Below are 21,528 nucleotides of genomic sequence, written 5' to 3'. Positions count from 1 at the left end.
CTTAGTGTCTCAGTGAGTGATGATGATTACTATTCATTTCAAAGAATGGACCAGTGTCGGTACTACTTTTGTACTTGTAGTTGTTCATTTATTATTATGAGACGTACATCACAAGATAGTAATTATCTCTTTTGATATTGGTCTCGTATATTTCTGAACGGTCGAGCTTCAATGGCAGCGGGCAGGGAACAATGGAGAGAGAGAGAGAGAGAGAGAGAGAGAGAGAGAGAGAGAGAGAGAGAGAGAGAGAGAGAGAGAGAGAGAGAGAGAGAGAGAGAGAGAGAGAGAGAGAGAGAGAGAGAGAGAGGGGGGGGGGGGGAGAGGGGGAGGGAGAGAGAGAGAGAGAGAGGAGAGAGAGAGGGGGGGGGGGGGAGAGGGGAGAGAGAGAGAGAGAGTCCCTCATAGAATTAATTATGAAGCTATCAGACTTTTAGATTGGTATCTGAATCTGCTGAGAGAGAGAGAGAGAGAGAGAGAGAGAGAGAGAGAGGGAGAGGGAGAGGGAGAGGGAGGGAGGGAGGGAGGGAGGGAGGGAGAGAGAGAGAGAGGGAGGGAGGGAGGGAGGGAGAGAGAGAGAGAGAGAGAGAGCTTGACTTAGCTGATACATGTACTACAAGTACAAGTGTCATTTCCAGGTGCCTAGATGGTATAATTTAAGAACCGGTTCTCTCGCTCACAGCCGTCGCTGCGTGCAAGCTGCTGGGGAAAGGTTCCAAACAAAGGAGATTAAATGTTTGCGTTGACGGTGTTTTAATGATGGCTATGGACAGTTATACTCAAGTGTATCAGTGATAACATATTGGACATCAGATATAGCACAGGCACACCGGTGGGGTGATAAAATCAGAGCTTATAAAAGTGTAATGAAGTGTTTACATCTTGGGAGCCTTGCCAACAGGAGGCAGTATGTCCACATAGCATGAAATACTTTGATGAAGTACAGTAACAATACTCTGATCGAGTGATGGTTGGGCTGATGGCAAAGTTAAGTGCACAACCACATGGTTGCGAGCAGGGAGTACTAAAAAGCCAGGGTGTACTAAAAAACTGTTTTTGGTTCTCCCTGGCCACAAGCTCAGAAGCAGGCCCTTGTACTTGTGCAGAGCAGTTGGCATACTCAGTAACTACTCTACTGACGGGTCTGCTCTACTGAGGGGTTTGCTCTACTGAGGGGTTTGCTCTACTGAGGGGTCTGCTCTACTGACGGGTCTGCTCTACTGACGGGTCTGCTCTACTGAGGGGTTTGCTCTACTGAGGGGTCTGCTCTACTGAGGGGTTTGCTCTACTGAGGGGTTTGCTCTACTGAGGGGTCTGATCGTTCATTTGCCGCTGAACAGTGCTCATAGTGCGCTTGACTTGGAATAGCTCGTTGTAGATCTGAGACATACGCGACAGCAGCATGACATAGAGAGGGGAGCGCGTGAACGGCACTCTCGAGTTCAATTCTGCCTTCAAAGCAGCCACAGTTGACTCCAGTGTGGCTAGCTCCGTCTTCATTGCTGTCATCTCCTCAGCGTCGGCCGAGGCCGAACCCACTGAAACAGTGCCTGGAGGTCCCCGACGACCCCTTTCACCCTTCTGGCCTTGATCACCCTTGGATCCAACAGGACCTGCAGCACCATCAATACCAGAGAACCCGGATAGGCCACGGATCCCCGTTGGCCCGGCGGGACCTGGCGGGCCCTGTGGTCCTGGGCGGCCTTGACGTCCACTTTGACCCTTGATGCCTGGGGGACCTGGCGGGCCTGGGCGGCTGCTCGTCTCCTGTTTGCAGAAAACAAGGCAAGTGCAAAATATTATTTATCAGCTGCTCAAGTGATAAGCCCATAAGTGTGTACTGTAAAACATGTAATTTTCGGTGTAACTTTAATTTCGGTGATTTCGGTAGAGAAACCAGGCACCTAAATTTAAATTACACCTAAAAGGCACTAGAGTATGCACTGTATGTGAACAGAATGCTGGTCACCTAATTCTACATTACACCTGAAACCTGGCAGGTCTCTGGCACCGAAATTTTAATGCACCTAAAATTACATGTTTTACAATAAATTATGTATGAGCACACCTGCTGATATCCCTAGTGTGTATGTAGCACACACTGATATCAGATTCTCTAGACTGTCTCCAGATGGACTAGGGAAGAAGAACCTTCTTGCACGGGTGGAGCAACGGCATCTTGTTGGAACGGTGACAAATGAAATGGAACTGGATCATATTCACGGTGTTTTTGTAATTTTATTCCAACGCTATCTGGGTGATCAAGGTACGAGTACAGTAAAAAATAGTGTTACCGTTGTTTGCTAAGGGTGTCTAATAATTGAAAAATCCTGCTGGTTGTTTATTCACTGCTCACCCTGAGTCGCTGAACTTGAGGTTGTATCAAGGATGACCCACCCACTCCAGGAGCACCGGGAGGACCAGGGGGGCCTTGTGGACCTGGACGTCCATTGAAACCAGGTGTTCCGGATGCACCTTTTCTGCCCGAGTCTCCTCTCTGCCCGACTTCACCCTGTATCAGCAGATAGATAGGCAGATCATACAGATAGTTAGATAGAAAGAGCGGAGGTGGGGGGACACCCACCCATACACCAGTAGCTTGGAATTCATTTCAAGTGGTTTTGGCTAGATAGGCTCCACATGATCAGAGTACCAGCCCACAGAGGCATTACAGGAAATCGTGACAACCGGTATATAATGTCAAAATTGGCGGAGTAACTTCGCCTTGGTTTCTAGGCGTGCCATCAACCAGCAGACCTAAACCCCTGACACACACACACACACACACACACACACACACACACACACACACACACACACACATGCATGCGCATGCGCACATCCACACCCAACATATAAATAGTCAGTATGTTGATCAAGAAAACAAGTTGGAGCTGGAAAATCCCTAATCATAACGTTATACGAGCGTATTCACCAAGTGTATTGTCAAAGCATTGTCACAGGTAAATTCCACACGTGCATCGCACATCTTGTCTGTATTACATGCAGACATCCAAGTCATCGGAAGTACGAGCCCATACTACATGTGATCGCTCATACAAGTAGGCTCTAGATCAAATGTTTTTACCTTGATACCACGTGGGCCAGTAGAGCCACGCTCACCCCGGCGACCAGGCCGACCCTAAACACAGCAAAGAGGAAGGGAATCCGGGCTTGATACTTAAAAGTATGGAGGCACAGATAATTTTCCTCATGTAAATGAAAATATCGCTGTTTCCACGATTATCGCAGTACCTACACACAGCCACAGATTCTTCCACTGGAGAGATGCACGGCCGGCACCAGTGGTACAGCTTGTGTAGACATGGCTGAGCCAGTTTTTACCGAAATGCCAGCTTTCACAGAATGTCCGGTGTACGATTGTAATTTGTAATTATAACGGAAGTACTAAAAGCTATCATATTGGACTCACTACAGTCTCTCCCGGCTCCTAAACTGTTCTTTGTGTTGAATGAGGACTACGGTGGAATGATCGGGGCCGTTACCCTTACTCGCTTAGCGTGTACATACACTTTTTAACACTGTAAAAACTGGACCAGCAGCACTCACGGCTGCACGACCAGCGTGCCACTTGACTTCTCAACAAATGCCAATGTTCGCAACAGTAGCTGTATATACATGTAGAATCTGTTGCTGGTGGAATGTGCAGTTGAAACAACCCCACAATCATGATATCTGTTGCTGGCGGAATGTGCAGTTGAAACAACCCGACAATCATGCATACATATGCTGCATAGAACTAGAGATGTCTCCTCTTATGACACTGATATGGAGTATGGGGAAATGATCGGCCCTGTAGCTGACCTGGGGCCATATCACCCCTCAAGAGCTGGTTCTGGGCCTGAGCCTTAGGGAGAGAACTGGAGCAAAGTGAGGGGGGGGGGGCACATGATAGCCAACAATCCAATGTGTGTGTGTATGTGTGTCTGTACGTGTGTGGCTGCGACAGACTGTTCTGTCATCCTGGTGACCTCAAGCGGCATGCACCATACTGCAGATTTCAAGTTTAGAGCTTCAGCGTGAGGAAGCCATCGCTATCATTGCTACGGCAATGGGTGTGTGTGTGTATGCGTGCGTACTCACACAAACACACACACACACACCATCACACCATCACACGATCACACACATGATCACAAACCAATAGTTCTGGCAATGACAGCAGCCGATGACTCACCACTCCAGCTGGACCAGTGCTGCCGCCAGGACCCCGGATACCACGGATACCCTGCGCTCCTGGTACACCGGGTGAACCACGTGAGCCAGCTATGCCTTGCGGACCACGTAGCCCTACACTACCCTGAATGCAGAACACACACACATAAACACACACATGCACGCACGCACACACACACACACACACACACACACACACACACACACACACACACACACATACACACAATGAAATGAATGAGAATCCACTGATGTGAGCCATAACATTACTTCAGAACATATTACTGTTTCCACAGAAAGAGAAACAGTGTAGTACTGCAGTTAGCTGCACTGCACAGTCACACCTCGCACACACCGCACACATCTCTTTTCCACAAAAATATACGGATAGGCGAGGGAACCGGATAACCGAACACTGGTTATGTTGGATGCATCACGTATGCTGTAAATCTGTAACCAGCCATTTTCTTCCGGATGGCAAGGTATCCGGATAAAAGAAGACCGGATAAGCGAGGTCTGACTGTACTCGTAGAATCGGCAAACAAGCCCACCTTAGCTGGGACACTCAAAGAGATGGTGACTTGACATAAATTAGGGTCAGAGAGCAGATGAACAGGACAATAAGAGCCTAGATAATCAGGCAGATTAGTACGAAGCTTCAAGTTCCACATGATTTTTTTTAAACCGCGCATTTCCCCTCAAACCCGGGGTTGGGGGGGGGGGGGGCAGTGAAAGAAACAGTGAATAAATGTATTATCATGACACAGTCTGACTCAGGTTTGCAATAATAGCTAATTCCTAATTCGTCACCCTCCCAACTGAACCGATGTACCCTACTGCAGATGTAAGTGACGTGCTTGTGTCGTCAATACTCATCACGGTGCACATGCTTGCATGAGTGCTGCTCATCTCGTCCAGTTGTGAACATACTGGTGTCTTTGCGAAAGTGTCCTATTTTCAGTCTTGTCAAGGCAGGTTTTTCTTTCACGTAATGTGTCAAACAGTACTACTACACAATCCATGCGATAAAACTTGAAGTACAGAGGTCTTGTCCGTTGTGATACAGGGGCATCCTGGACCCCCAGCCAGGCAGACTGGGCTGCTGGAGAACGAAACGAGTCAGACGACGGTGTTATCTTTTCACGGCTGGTTACACCCATCTAGGACCCGAGCATAGTGGAGCAAAGTGGCGGTGCTTCAAGTACAGGATATGATACTATGACCATTGCTTACCTTAGGTCCCTGCGGTCCAGCGGGACACGTCTGCGAGCACGTAGAGTCCGCAGAGCATCCTGATCCTTCGGGATGTGAACTAGCCATGCTGCACTGGGCAGGACGGGCCTGCAAAACAAAAGAATAGAGTGGAATGAAAGCATGCAGAAATATGATGTTAAAGTGTGGCCACAGAACACGTGTGTACTCACGACAAACATAAACATTCTCCAGTACTCTTGCATCTGTGACTCACAGCAACTCAGCACCCGCTCGGAGAGGCAGAAAGAGCATAGGCATCTTGACTGACATTGGTGTATGCAACGTTTGAATGTAGTTGCATTACCAACAATTACTGTCTTCCTATAGCAGCTAGTCCATTACTTGCTCACACACACACAGCGGATCATGTGACAACTTGCATGCCTCTAATGTGATTGAGAGTGTCACTGTTTAGATTAGTTCAAGGCATGTTCTGGGAGCTTGAATATACCGTATTACTGGCGCTTGAATGACGTCTGGTCGAAAAGGCAATGGGAATGAAGTACAATAGCCAGAGTAGAGTTCAGTGCACTATGGATGTAGAAAGATGTACAATGGATGTACAATTTCAGTCACAAACCGTGGGTCAACTGTACTATACTCTGCATACGAAAATGGAGCAAAAGTATCTTGGATGTTCAATATTTTGATCTGAGAGACAGAAGAGGGGGGGGGGGGGGGTGCACCAAACTCCAGGCAAGGTACAGGGTAGTATGGAAGGACACAGTGATGGCAAACAGGAGACACCTGATACACCTGGTACACCTGGTACAACTGGTACAAAGAGAATGAGTGGTGGAGATGGCCAGGTGTGATGATCACTTACAGCGGAGTTGAAGCAGAGGTCATCACTGCGAATGCCTACGAAGAACCTTTCAAACGTTTGCGCAATGGTACACCTAACCAGCACACATAGTCACACAGACAGCAATAATTGTGGTGAAATCCTGTGCAGTGAGTGATGGGTGAGTACTAGGTGAACAGTTCTTTAAAGTAATTACACTGCCCCCGCACGCACGCACGCACTCACACACATGAACCAGCTATGTGTCCTGGAACTTGTGGCAGTCCTTTTTGCTACACTTCACTGTTTGGTCTCTCCAACTATAGTGCTTATTGATTTCTGTATGTAGTGTCCAGAACTGATAAGAATGTCGTACTCAATACCTTGACGGGTCATCTTAGTAACCGGCAACACCTCCTTCATTTCCTCCCTGACAATCTGACAACTCGTCATGGCATGGCATGGGACAATGGTGTGTCCTTGGCATGGCATGATATATCAACAATAGGATTTGCTTCTGGCATGTAACGCATTCAGGTGCCAGTTATACGGAGGTGAAATGACTGGATCCATGCCAAATGGTACACATACCGAACCACATTTCCAGTTGAATAAACAGGCGGCGAATACTCACGTGATTTGCAGTTTCCCCTTGTCACTGCCCGGTGCACTCCATCTGAATGAGACATCGGAGAACATTCCTGGAAGCTTGGAGTGCGTAACACCAGTCTGCAGCAATACACATGACAGGAGTAATGATTTCGACAATAGCAACTCAATGATCACAGCAGCAGCAGTGAGAAGGTGTTTTTTGATTATAATATATTTGAGGATTTCCCAAAGACATAGTCTAAATTGAAGGCAGTTCCAGTCTATGTCACTGGAGAACTTTCACAAGCCATGACATAAGGCCGAGTAAAAAAAATTACTAGATGATCGTCCTTTTTTTTGGAAAAATCGGGGAGGGCGGGAGGATTTTATTTTTATTTTTTTACTTTTTACCCTCTCATGCACACAGTGTACACAACAACACCAAGGTTTTTTTTCTCTTTTTTTCTTTTTTTTTCTTTTTTTCTTTTTCTTTCTTCAGCAGATCGATACTGACGTTGTGATATACTAGTAGTATGTGGTCCATATAGTAAAACTCACGATTTAAAAAATAAAATATTTCTTGGGGCGCTGACAAAAACTGGGGCGGACGGGGACGATCATCTAGCTTTTTTTTTTACTTGGCCTAAGCTTAAAGACACTAAATTCTGCTAAAGGAAACAGGAACATCTAAATTGTATAAACCTGCATGCGAGCATGAACTTCTCCTGACGACTTGACTTTACACATGACCGACTAACGACTGTGTGATATCTGAGCAAGCGTTGTACAAACGCGTCATAAGTTGTTATCTTATTACTTATGTTTCCTGCATGCATATGCGCATGCCTGTTGTTTTGTTGTCTTGTCTTGCTCTGAACGAGTGATAAACAAGTCTTGAGTTTTTCCCTATCTGACAAGTTTGTCTTGGTCTTGTGTAGTGCCTGGGTTGCATGTAACAATTTGGCGACGAAGACAACGTCCTGCGCGATGGAGGGAGATCGTGACCGTCTTCCACCATTCGACACGTCCGGACCCCCATCTCAAGTGGCTCTGAGGTGGACAAAATGGGTTCGAGCCTTTGACTATTATTTGACGGGAAAGGACATTACGAACAAGAAGCGTTCAAAAGCACTGCTCTTGCACTTCGCGGGTCTAGAAGTTCAGGATTTATTCGAGGACCTATCCGACCCAGATGACAGCCTTCCACCAGATCAGAGAACGCAGAATGACAATGAGTTCCTCAAGTGCAAGCGTACCTTGCAAGCTCATTTCGGTGCTCCTGCAAACCCTACGTATGAGAGGCACGTCTTCCGTCAACTCACTCGCCGGCAGGGAGAGTCCACAGTGCAGTACTGCACCAAGCTTCGGCAGCAAGCTCGGCTTTGTTCTTTCGAGAATGAAGGACAAACTGCGGAAGCTATACGTGACCAGATCGTAGCCACAGTCGACAGCAGCGAGCTGAAGAAGAAGCTCCTGTCAGAACCAGCCCTGACTCTGCCACGAGCGTTGGAAATGTGCAGAATTTGGGAGGACGCCCAGTCCCAGTCGGAAGGAATGTCCTCAACCACTTCTACTTCGTCTGGTACCGGTTATACCGGGAGTAGTAGTATGCTTGTCAATGCCGTGCACCACCGAGACCAGAGTCACAGGCAAGCTGGACGGGGTGGATTTGTGCAGCCATCGCGTGGCCAGTCACGTAAATGCGGTGGATGTGGAGACCAGTGGCACGAGAAGCGCGAGTCATGCCCAGCTTGGGGCAAGTCGTGCCGGAAGTGTAGGAAGCCAAACCACTTCGCCAAAGTTTGCCGTTCACAGCAGTCCAGCACTGGTGGCAGTGTACACATGGTTGGCCAGTCTCAAGAAGTACATGGAACGTCGCCAGTCAACCCTGCTCCTGCTCCAAGTCATAGTGCAAGTGCTGGTACTGGTGCGAGTGTTGCATCCGGTCCTACAACTGCAAGTCCGTACAGCAGCGGCCTGGACGAGTACTATTCGTTGTACCGCACGCAGAGTGACAAGGACCGCGTGGACCCGTACTGTTGTACCCTCCAGTTATGTAAACAGCCAGTCGTGTTTGAAATCGACACGGGTGCAGCCGTGACGGTGATGTCTGAAAACGAATTTCATCGGCTGGCATCCAAGGTCAATTTGTCGCTCGACACAAGTGATCTGCCGAAGCTGCGTACTTACTCCGGCGGAATTCTGAATGTCGTCGGTCGCTTTAGTGCTTCTGCGACCCATGCTTCTCGTAAATCAGCAGAATTGTCGATCGTCGTTGTCCAAGGAAACGGACCAAATCTCCTGGGTCGAGACGCGTTGCAACTGCTGAGGTTGAATTGGAACTTCGTGTTCAACGTGTCACGCGAGCACTCGATATTGTCAGAGTTCCCGCAGCTCTTCCAACGTAGCATGGGCACCTGGAAACATGGAAAAGTCAAATTGTCCGTGGCAGACAGCGCCAGACCCCGGTTCCTGAAGGCACGCTCTGTTCCTTATGCGTTACAAGCAGCAGTGGAAAAAGAGCTGAGTCGACTGGAGGAAGCTGGCATCATTAGTCCTGTCCAGTATTCGGAGTGGGCAGCTCCAATCGTACCCGTTCTCAAGCGGAACGGTAGCATACGAATCTGTGGCGATTATAAATGTACTATCAACCAGTCGGCAAGAGTAGACAAGTACCCCTTGCCCAACATCGACGACTTGTATCAGAAGTTATCGCAAGGCGCATTCTTCTCCAAGCTTGACCTGAAACATGCTTATCAACAACTGTTGCTCGACGACGAGTCTAAGCTGCTGACGACAATCAACACCTCCAAAGGATTGTTCGTCTACAACCGCCTACCCTTTGGCGTGTCGGCGGCCCCGGCAATATTTCAGCGCACGATGGAACAATTGTTAGCAGGTCTGTCCTTTGTCGTAGTGTATCTCGACGACATTGTTGTTTCTGGAAAGACTCGTGCGGAGCATGATGAGAATCTGAGGCTGGTCCTGGATCGTCTAGCGTCCGCGGGTCTCAGGTTGAATCGTGAGAAGTGTCTCGTGGCTCAGCAGTCTATTGAGTTCCTGGGCCATGTTATTGATTCAGTCGGCATTAGGCCGTCGGCTGAGAAAGTGGATGACCTTGTGAAGGCCCCACAGCCCAAGAATGTCCCTGAACTGAGAAGCTTTCTGGGACTCATAAACTATTACCACAAGTTCATCGAGAATCTAAGCTCAGTGTTAGCTCCATTGTATGAATTGTTATCAAAGTCGTGGTGTTGGTCTGATAGTCACCAGAAAGCGTTTGATACAGGCAAGTCTCTGCTGCTTTCTGAGCCGATACGTATTCATTATGATCCTAGTTTACCTATTGTCGTGTCCTGTGACGCTTCCCCGTATGGTGTTGGCGCAGTTCTGTCGCATGTTCTGCCAGATGGGTCTGATCGGCCAGTAGCCTTTGCATCTAGAACGCTGTCGTCTTGTGAGAAGAATTACTCGCAGCTTGACCGTGAGGCCTTGGCAATGGTATTTGGCGTCTCCAAGTTCCACAAGTACATCTTCGGTCGCAACTTTACACTACAAACAGATCATAAGCCACTGCTGGGATTGTTTGATCCTGCTAGACCCATTCCTGTTCAGTCTAGTGGTCGTATTCAGCGATGGGCACTCAAACTAGCCAATTATGAATTTGTTCTGGAGTACAAGCCTGGGAAACAGAACGGTTGCGCTGATGGGTTGAGTCGCCTCCCCAATCCGGCGCTGGTACCGGAACCGCCGCAGCCAGCCGAGGCTGTACTATCGCTATCCGTCTTGAACACTACACCGGTTACGTCTGCATCGGTTGCTCGCTGGACGAGCAAAGATCCGTCCCTGGCATTAGTATACAAGTTCGTGTCTGAGGGCTGGCCCCAAGACATTCCAGAGGGATTAGAGCCATATTCCCGTCGTCGTAGTGAGCTGTCTGTCTTGAATAACTGTATCCTAATTGGTTCCAGGGTAGTTATTCCTTCACCGGGTCGTGCACCATTGCTGGACGAGTTGCACGCCGGTCATCCCGGTATCGCTAGAATGAAAGCCCTGGCACGCAGCTATGTCTGGTGGCCGTCTCTCGATGCAGAAATCGAACAGACCGTCCGTGGTTGCACGCAGTGCCAGACCGTCACCAAGTCGCCGCATCGCCAGCAAGTCCACCCATGGGAATGGCCTGGTAAGCCTTGGTTACGTGTCCATGTCGACTTTGCTGGACCCATCGCTGGTAAGATGCTCTTCATTATTGTCGATAGTCATAGTAAATTTATTGAAGCACATGTTTGCTCTGGCTCATCTGCTGCTGTCGCAATTCGCAAGCTGGAGCAGACCTTTGCTCTGCTTGGCTTACCTTATAATATTGTTTCTGACAATGGCCCTGCTTTTGCAAGTAGTGAATTTCGTGAGTTTTGCTCATCTAATGGCATACGTCACACTCTCGTTTCACCATATCATCCGTCTAGTAATGGCTTAGCCGAGCGCGCAGTACAGACGGTGAAGTCTGGCTTGGCCAAGATGTCTGGCCCTGATTTGGAAACCCGCCTTGCCAGGTTCCTGTTCCAATACAGAATGACGCCGCAGTCAACAACAGGTCGTTCTCCGTTTGAGCTACTTTGGAAGGAACATCGTCCCCGCTCACGTCTGGATCTCGTGTTCCCGGACAGCGGCAAGAAAGTCTTGGACAAACAGTGCACTGCCCATGATCGTGGTGGTGCAAATGCATACCAGTTCTATTGTGGTGATGCCGTCTGGGCAATGAATTTCAACTCCTCACCGAAGTGGATAGCTGGCACCGTGGAAGAACAGCTTGGTCCTCTAACATTCACGGTTCGTCTTGTTGATAACAGAGTCTGGAAGCGTCACTCTGACCACCTGAAGAAACGCCTTCCTGCTGAGTCGGTGCAAGATGCTTCAACTGCTACGTCAGCACCACAGCTTCCATATTCCAGAGCTTTACCTTCTACCACAGCTCTACCGTCTTCAACTGCTCTACCTAGTGTTCCGCCGAATGAGTCTATGTCACTGCCTGGCTCAATTGTACATGATGAGATCCGTGAGAATGCTGATTTATCTGTTCCTGAATCTACTCCTAACCAGTCTAGTGGTTCTAGTCCTGTCGTGTCTATGCGCAGTTCTTCTCGTTCTGTAAAGGCTCCTGTCCGCCTTGATCTGTAGTTCGTCTTATCAGATTATTTGCTGCCACGACACAGTCTATGTATTTCTGTTATTCTGGTCGTTTCCATCTGATGGTGGAGGGATGTGATATCTGAGCAAGCGTTGTACAAACGCGTCATAAGTTGTTATCTTATTACTTATGTTTCCTGCATGCATATGCGCATGCCTGTTGTTTTGTTGTCTTGTCTTGCTCTGAACGAGTGATAAACAAGTCTTGAGTTTTTCCCTATCTGACAAGTTTGTCTTGGTCTTGTGTAGTGCCTGGGTTGCATGTAACAGACTGCCATTCAGAGCACAGGTCCATCAGACCGGCTTTCACTGCAAAAGCCCGTAGCAAAGCACCACTCCCTTCTGGTTTGCCGGCCGCCTTGTGTGCTCTGAATGGCGGTCATGAGTCAGTCGAGTGTTACGTCAAGTCGTCAGGAAATGCATGAGCGCTCATATACCGGTAGGAAGCAACATACCCTTCCTCTGCTATTTCTGACGTAGGTGACACAGAAAGGAAATCTTCACCACCAAAAAGTAGTAAAATATTGATGATGGTGCAGCAACAACAGGACTAATCGATCCTCCAGTACAGACAGTGCAGTACAAACCACACGTCCAGCACCACAGTGCAGTAAAGCTACCCGAATACGGGCAGGTTGGGACCGAGCACTGCCTGTAACTAGGAATTGCCCATGACTCAAAGCAAAGATACCTACTGCATCCAAGTAAACACTTTATGCCGATCAATGGTTTTCGGGGCCATTTCGTGTTGAAAGTTAACTTTGTGACTCTAACTAAATGGCCCATTATGGGTCAGGACGGTGCCCGGTAGGCGGCCGTGCCCGGATTAGGGGAGTTTTACTGTAGTACTAGTACTAACCGATGGTCTAACACAACAATAACACTAACCGATGGTCTAACACAACAATAACACTAACCGATGGTCTAACACAACAATAGCACTAACCGATGGTCTATTGCAGCTGCTGAGTCGCGTGTAATAGGGTAAATAGCGAGAGTCCCAGTGGCCACGAGCATTGGCCAAGCGAAACGTGCCCTTATCTTGAACACGGCAAAAGAACCCCTTGAACGGCGGTCCTCGGATTGTGACTGTAGAAGCAAAGCGATACCATAGAAGAAGCAATCACATGGGTCAGCACATACATACTACCAGTACACACAATTCAATGTAATGTAGTTGTCCAAACTGTACTGTAATCTCTTCAGCTAGGGCACTCTCCGAGCTCTGCAAATGAGATCAACCTCATTAACAAAGTCGAAAAATAAAGGATAATGGTTAGATGTGGGCAAGTGAGAGAATAGTCATGTAGAGACAGACAGCGTAGTCAGTAGACATCATTATGGCTCTCTAGATTGACCTTCAAGCTAGGACTATCATGTTAGTGTCTATTGTCAATTGTTGTTTTCTCTTATTATCCTGGGGGTATTGTCTGTGAGCGATTGCCAGGACCCTTTACTCCATGCATCTTCAACTTTACTATCCACACGAGATGTACACACACGTATTTGTAGTCCAGGTGAACACTTTCTGACAATGATGTACTTGAGTGGGACACACACAGGGAGAGCCCGGTGAGTTGCTGCAGGCTACGTATCCCAGGTGAAAACGTGCATGGTGTTTGATTGGGTAGTATCAGGAGACAACCCCCCCCCCCCCCACCCACCCAGACTACGGGAACTCTGCATCGCTGTCTGAAAAGTTCAGCAAAGTTTAGGTTCCTTACACCAAAAGAACACTGAAATGCACAAAAGTGGTTGCATTGGGCATTCTGTATGATCCAATCACACGCCGGGGGGGGGGGGTCAACTTGCAATTGTACAAGCAACGGTTTTTAATACCTCACAACCATCGTATCATGTACATGGTACCTATCCACCCGTGCGTGACGTAATGTTGGCATTTCCAGTTTCCAACTATCCACACTATCCACCCTACTGATAGTGCAGCCCAGCAGCGTGCACTGTGTTGGTTATGGGACTTTCCTTGGTATGCATGATCAGGTTTGTGCATGGTGAATGTACTAATACAATAATAATACTACATGTATGTACTATATGCAACTGACACTGACAGTGTGATGACCTGACCTGTTCAGTCTGAACTCACTGATGGGGCCCTGAGTATGACCGCATGTCACTGCATAACTGTACAGCAGTACGGTGTCAATACCACTGCACTACATATAGTGCCAGTCTGTCAGTGTTACTTGTGGAAGGATGGGACCATACTCACTTCCTGATAAACAAACTGCCCCAGCTACTCCTTGCTCATTTCCCATTTCCTATGCCGCCTCTGCCCCTGCCCCGCACCCATTCTGAGTGTCCACCTAGCTTCCTGATGAAGCCTAGACTAGTCCACTGCACTGCAGGTATACCAGTACTAGTAGTAGTACAGGGACTACAGGCACTCTGCAGCACACAGGTGTACACTTAAACTTTAGCTGTAGTCACAGTGGAGAGAGACACATGCCAGAGAGGTGTCTCTCTTACAAAGTACTTCACACCTAGTTCAACTACTTTAGACTGCTGGCATTCTTGGGGAGAGGTACGTCGCAGTAACTCTTGCTGGGGTTACTCAAGAGCAACAACTGGTCTGCACATACTGCCAGTCAGTTACATCACATGACATGTACAGTTGTACTCTACTATAAAACCAATGGCAAGAACCCGCCGGGGCGCCCTGGTGTGCACGAAATTTCCTACTGGGAAGGATGCAACAGCAGCTGTATCAGTGTATGCATGTACTGTACTGAAGACCATCAAACAGTGGAACAGTGTTCAACCATGCAGAGATCATGAACACAATAACTAGGCTATCTCATTGCAATACAGTGCAAGTCTATGCTCCCACTCAGTAAGCTGGGTTGAGAGGGACTTGTGACACTGGGGGCTTAGGAGTAGTAAGCAGCAGCTTTCAGCCTGTTGGTTCTAATTCCCACTCCTGCCACTGCCTTCACCCTCCGCCACCCTGGGCCTCCCGACAATCTCCTTCACAATGCCAGCAAAGAAACACCAAGCAAAGTTTAGAAAACGTGTGATCGATTATTTCCTACAATTGTTTTCAAGCTTTTAGAAAATGTGATCGATTCTTTCATACAATTGTTTGGTCGTATATGGTTCCTCAACTTTAAATCTTATGCCGGATTTGTGAGGTCAAAAGCAGCTGAGTGTGGGGGTGTGCGGTGGGAGGGTGGAGCGCTTAGCTTGTGGTAGTGATGCTGTGTCACAGTGTGTGATGAATGAGGTTGGTCACCCCAGCATGCCTACAGTAATGTTGTGAATTGGAAGAAATATTTTCAAATTACACTTTACTAGTTTGAGGGAAAAGACACCGTATCTTTCTTTTTTAATCCTTCTGAATCACGGTATTAGGATGATACACATTGTCAGTGCATCTTGAGCTCAGTCTCAGTCTTATTCAACATTGAAGGTTACACAGTCTGTGAACAATATCACAATTGTGCATCCATAATTATCTACTTTACCTGCCTGACATATGGATCTGTGCACCGACTCAAAGCAGTCATTGCAACACGCATTGTACTAGACAAACGCAGTGGATGATTCGCCATATAATCGTCTGATTCCCTTTGGGTGACGAGCTACTTCAGTCTTCAGCTCGCGTGGACGTACGTCTCCAGTGCAGTGTCTCTGGATACACGTAGATCTACGGTTCACAGGCACGATCTACGCCTTGTCCATCGTGATATTATGTGTTTGCAGCGTTGCTAAACATCAGGCGGTTTGTTGTTTACAACTTGAATACAAGTATGGAACGTAGCAACAACTCCTGTCTAGGTGCATTGAACCTGCCTCGTAGTCTTCTACGGACTGGGTTGCGACCTGGCCACTGTTTCGCTGAACTACTACCAGTATTGAGTAAGTTAGTTGTTCACTGGTCAGAGCGCCACTGCCCTCCTAGGGCCAGTGCAGTGGCAGTGTGCGCAGCGCGCTGACAGCGAGGTCACTTATCTGTCGGCTCCTTCTCCGCTCCATTTCCGCTTTCGTAAGCGAACAGCAGGACTACGTGTAACAAATTCAGACTACCAAGTACTATCATCAAGAACAGATTACCATCTTGCCAGTTCGTCTCCTATTTCGTGTAGAAAACAACAAAATGTCAGAGTGTCGACTCGCTCTATGTAGATCTACAGAGTGTATTTCACATGTGCATGTAGGCTGTAGCCTTTGGCTTTGTTACTTTTGTAGGCAAACAAAACTTTTCCTAGATTCTCGGCCGCGCCTCGTCGACTTTTACTTTTCAGGCCAAACTAAAGTCCAAAAGTAAAGAAGGTAGGTGTGTGGTTCGACTAACATGGACATTTTTTTTACGGGCGGGCGGGCGGATTTTTTTTTTTTTAATATATTTTTTAGTACATGTAAATACACTGTACATGTAGTACCAGCACAAGGCAGCAGTCGTACCACTCACTGCACTGCACTGCAGTACAACTACAAGTCAAGTCCAAAAGGAGCCGCCTGCGTCCGCAGACTCACGCCGCACAGCACGTAGACGTGGACGTGTTCAGTCCACGTACGTCAGTCACACGACAGCCCGCCGAAAAAAAGTTACGGTCGGGCTGAAATACGGTCGGTCGGGTGAGTCGAACCACACACCTTCTTTAGTTTGGCCTCATGATTATTTTTAATTTTTATGAATTTCCGGTTACCGGTATTTACCATGGTTACATCACACTCGCTCCAGAGCTACTGAGTACTGAGTACTTACTACTGTATCGTTCTTGGTATCTACATGTAGGCGACTACATTCATCTGATCATGCACAATCATAGTTATTGACATTGTCATTGTATTGTAGGGCTAGGCCAACACGGCCATGAGCAGCTAGCAGTGATGTACAGACAGTCTCGGACTCAGTTGTCAGTCATGTAACCATTGGCATTGTCAATGGTTTGCAAGCAAGCCTGAGGCTGTGCTATGCAGTAACACTGAGTAGATCAACAGAGGGATACCCGGCATACATTCTGATGCCAGTAATGGCAGCAGTGCATACTCATCTTTACAGGTTACCCGGCTTCTCTTCTGATGTAGTAATTACATTATAGTTCTGGCGCTCTGAGAATGGGCACACATGCCAGCGACAGGCATACCCCAACCGACTCAAAGAAGCCCAAGTCACATAATCAAATCACATTTCCTCTTCGGTGTCTACACTGTGATTGATTGTCTGGATAATTGAATCCCACTCGTTGCCATTGAGGCATCTAAATTAATTGTCATCATTCACCGCCCTTTCTATTCCTGCTCTCAAAGTTCTCGATGTTCTAACATGTGTTTCGAAAAAACAGCTGTACATGTATAATCTTTCATGCTGTCAACCAACGACATGACTTTTTGTATAGTCTCCTACAACAATGCTCTAGTCATGTACTTCAGGGCTTACATGACGCTGCTGACACGCCTACACCACTAACCCTGAATGATTAGAAGAATCAGTATTGTTCCTAGTGATACTAGTACATTCCAGAATGACTATGTGTACGGATAGTATCGATACTGTAACGTATGCAATGACTTGGCAGATACTATTCACCTTCGCAGTCGCTCGTGGGTTCTGCATAGCCGAAAGAATTTAGTTTAAAAGTGACACCCACGGTTCTGCAGTGTATGTCAGGATGACGTTTAATTAACTAGTAACCTGCTATGTATGTTGCATGTCGTTGACAGCTCCGCGTGCGCTTAGCATGCTAGTCCTGTTTTTGCTGGACAGTCTGTCACCTCCCCCGTGCTTGTCCACATTGTCCTCCCCCATCTGTCATACCGCAATATCATGTTCAAACTCAAAGTCTCAGAATTAATTATTTAGAACCACTAACACTATGCTAACGTTACACGACCATGGCATTAGACAGCAGAGCATTGTGTGGCTGAAGTAGGGATTCATTGATGCAGGGTGCTCACTGCTTGGTACATCGTCAACTGTGCATTGAACGTCTTGTGTCAATCAAAGGACTGCGAACGCCAAAATACTCGTGCAGCACACCTGATTGTCTGTTGTCTACACTACGTAGACAGAGACCACAACCGTGCAATGCCTATGACAGTGTATAGGCCTTCACTCCTAGCATGATGATTGCACATAATATCATGTACATTTGCATTCTGTTTCTCCGCAACAGAAAAGATGCATTATAAGGCAGCCCCGTGACTACTGTCTGTCGATAAGCTACAGCAAACCGCACTTCACTTTGCATAGTCCGAGGTCCAGACACAAACTGACAAAGCAGCTATCTGCCAAAGACTGCCATCGTCAACAATGAGTTCTTTTCTTGAAACATCCTGAGTGCATACCCAGACCCACTAGTAGCTATCACTAGTATCAGTGTCTCAGTGACAACAAAGTCTGATTTTCATCATCAAAGTGTCGACACTCGCGCCGCACCCTGTTCAGGCCAGTTGCCTAGCACGACAAACCAAGTGCAAGTGCGAGCTCAAGGCCACAGCACGTGTCGCACCATCTAACACTTCACTAAAATATGCTAGCATACCATTCCCACACTACAAAGCTGCCGAGCCAAGCATAGCTTCGCTGAGGTCAGGAGCAGAGAGCAAAATCTCACTCAACGCCATGCTGAAGAGCTGAAGGAATCGCCATCCACTTGAGCCCCCAAAGCCCAGCCCCTTCCTTCTCATCCTGCCATGGACCACATGGTCTCATCAACTGATCAGCTGCGGGCCAATCTCATGAAATGTCTTCTGCTGCCTTTACACCATACGGTGGCACTCTAGGTCGTTGACATAATGATAAATACGTCCTGCGACCGATTCAAGATCGATTCCAGACTCAGGGAAGGGAAAATGCGACTTGGAAAACGTTGGGATGAGAATGGGCTAACGTCGATAATCAAGTAGGTAGTGTATGCCGGTTTTGTGCAGGGGCTCGCACACTACGAGCTCGGCTAGGCGCGACAAGACAATACGAATACAATGTAATAGAGTACAATTATCTCCGAACTACTTACTTTTGTATTGTCTGTTTGCCTGGTATCCTTCGCATATATCATGCTCGATCCTGTAGCCATGCTCTCCTTTGGGGTCCTGAGATTGGATGATGCCTCTTGCATTGCGATGCTGCGGTACCATGGTGTCACATGACCCGTACGGTGCACCAACACTTTTGCCATGCACTTCTCTGCCAAACTGGGCAGCCACTAACACCAGCAGCACCGTGGAAAGGTGCGTGCGGAGACCCATGGTGAAAGCCCACGCGTCTCTTGTCTTCTCCTTTGCTCTATTTTACTCGTCCTGCCTGCAGCGGAGCACATTGATAAACAAACAGAAGATGTTCATATGAGAACATTACTCATTGCATCAGGATTATAGTACATGTGACTAACTTATACATAAAATAGCGAGCAGTAGATGCCGCAGGATATCGGATCAACTACCATGAATTGGATACTCAGGCAGGGACTGATCATTGGAGCTAGCCTCTTGCTACAAGACTGACAAGACAGTTCTTAAAAGGTAGAACGTGAGGTCAAAAGTGCTGAGACAACAAGGTGAAGACTAGTGCTGCACTTTCCAAAGGAACCAAGCTCGTGTTACAATCTTGACATGACATTGTAAGCCCCACAGTATGAAATGACAAGTGCACATGCCAGCATGCATTTCACTTACTTGTCTCTGTCCCGCAGTTCCTCCAGTTGGCTATCGCACAGTCGTCCGCTGACCAAACCTAAAGCTGACTTAGCTGCAGTGAAAGTATTCCAGTTCAATTTATACCCAGTCCTCGTTACGGTTTGCATGAAGACTCGCCCAGCGGCCAAAGCATTCTACTAGCACTGTGGTAGTTCCATCTAGGCTGCCAGCACGCTACCCTGACACTGACAGTGAATAGTGAGCAGATGGAGTTGCGAACGAGCATTGCAGGATGTTGTACAGCCTGATCAAAAGCCCATCTACTTGTAGCGCAATACCACTGGTGAGATGGGACTGCAGTAGTCATCAAAAACCTGAAACACCGGCGCTGCTTCATTCGACACGAGGACAACTGCAGCTGCGCCATTCTCGTGTACAGCTACTTTCGATGACCTCTTGATTTTGTCTCATCTTTAACGCTTGGAGCTCGTCACACACTCAAGAAAGTTTGCTTTCAGAAAGGCTCCACAGCATAGTTATAAAATAAGCAGCAACTGAGGTGCCATACTCCAAATCCACACACACGTTTCATGGAGACATTCACCAGTCCCTCCTTCTGGGGCGTGTTATCTGCTTTAGAGCAACAGATTGTCACCTTATACACAGCTGGCCTTTAATTAAACCAGCTGAGATAGGCGACATTATAGCTGCGTAAATGTGTGAGTGTGTGAGCGGCTTTCACCCAGGTCACACACCCTAACGCCGATCAAAATGTGATTTACCTCCATTTGTTTACAAACAAGCGAGGGTGCAGTAGGTACCGGTAAAATAGCGATGTCGGTGTAAAGTGCACCTTGTGATGTGTCGCGGGTGATCTCTCTCCTTGGAATACATGTACCTATACCGGTGTTGTTTCCTTCTTTTCAATGTTATTAGTATGCGGTATGGTATGCAAGACTTGCACATGTACAGTCCATTATACTTATAGTACTTCGGAGATAACTTGGAGATAACAAAGTGCTCGCACGTGCACAGCAAGAATAGTGCAGTTATGCTAGTTTCGCGAAAAAGGCCCGGAATAGCGCCGGTCACAGGAGCTTGGCATTCCGGCTACTCTGGAAAGGATAAACGTGCTACAGTCTGTACATTGTCATTGGAGAGAGTCGTTGCAGTTGATACTTGCAAGGGATAACTAGGGAATGCTGAGCATTCAAGCATACTGACTTTACTGTTCCGGGATATAACACAGTATCATGTAGCCAGTACTCAGTAGTCTGGACAACCATATCACTGCACTCGCACTAAGACTTAGTCTACATGTTCTTGTAGTTGTACTTGAAGCCATGGCAAGGTAAGATGGTTTGAGGCGATGGTTACTGCTTTTACACAGTCATGACTGCACGATCACATAATATTATGTACAGTTGATATCGGTTATATCTATACTATAGGCGTGGGTGTTTGACAGAACGACTTATAATTCACTGGTCTTGTTGTTCCGGACTTTGGCAAGCCGTGATGTAGATCAACATGATTATAACTAAACGAACGCATCCAGATGGCTGGACACTGGAACGTTAGTAGAAGCATGGGAATTGTATCACTAGGAGTATACCCTCTTGTGTGAATCTGAGTCATGACACCACGAACCCTGAACTCTCTTCATTGTCATTATGTACCAGACGGAGTTGTGACGCATTTGAGCCTCTACCCTCCCACCAGGAGACGTCCCCCATAATAGGCCATATCAAATCTCCAATGTGATGGCTTTCAACTTACTATTATACAATGTCATGTACCTTCTCATTCTCACTGGCAATGGCACCACTGCATCAGACCGCTTCCCGAGGAGGTCAAGTGGATACTTGTACTTTGCGGTGTGCAGATATCAGACGACTATGTACAGTCAGTACTGT

General features: G+C 47.5%; 1 protein-coding gene across 1 annotated transcript; it reads right to left on the bottom strand.

The window, feature by feature from the left end:
- Window positions 1-717: 717 nt before the first annotated feature.
- LOC135811562 (collagen alpha-1(I) chain-like) lies at window positions 718-19,802 on the bottom strand. The gene is made up of 10 exons (XM_065324793.1): window positions 19,652-19,802; window positions 18,994-19,280; window positions 12,957-13,099; window positions 6,867-6,961; window positions 6,275-6,347; window positions 5,428-5,535; window positions 4,196-4,318; window positions 3,086-3,139; window positions 2,354-2,509; window positions 718-1,764 (listed from the first exon to the last, which is right to left on the bottom strand). The coding sequence occupies exons 2-10, from the start codon at window positions 19,223-19,225 to the stop codon at window positions 1,300-1,302; spliced, it is 1,449 nt and encodes a 482-aa protein (XP_065180865.1). The 5' UTR covers window positions 19,226-19,280; window positions 19,652-19,802; the 3' UTR covers window positions 718-1,299.
- Window positions 19,803-21,528: the final 1,726 nt, after the last annotated feature.

The sequence above is a fragment of the Sycon ciliatum genome, chromosome 3 (assembly GCF_964019385.1).
Source record: "Sycon ciliatum chromosome 3, ocSycCili1.1, whole genome shotgun sequence".
Lineage (NCBI taxonomy): Eukaryota > Metazoa > Porifera > Calcarea > Leucosolenida > Sycettidae > Sycon > Sycon ciliatum.
Note: the sequence above shows the minus strand (reverse complement) of the source record. Positions and strands in the feature narration are given on the sequence as shown.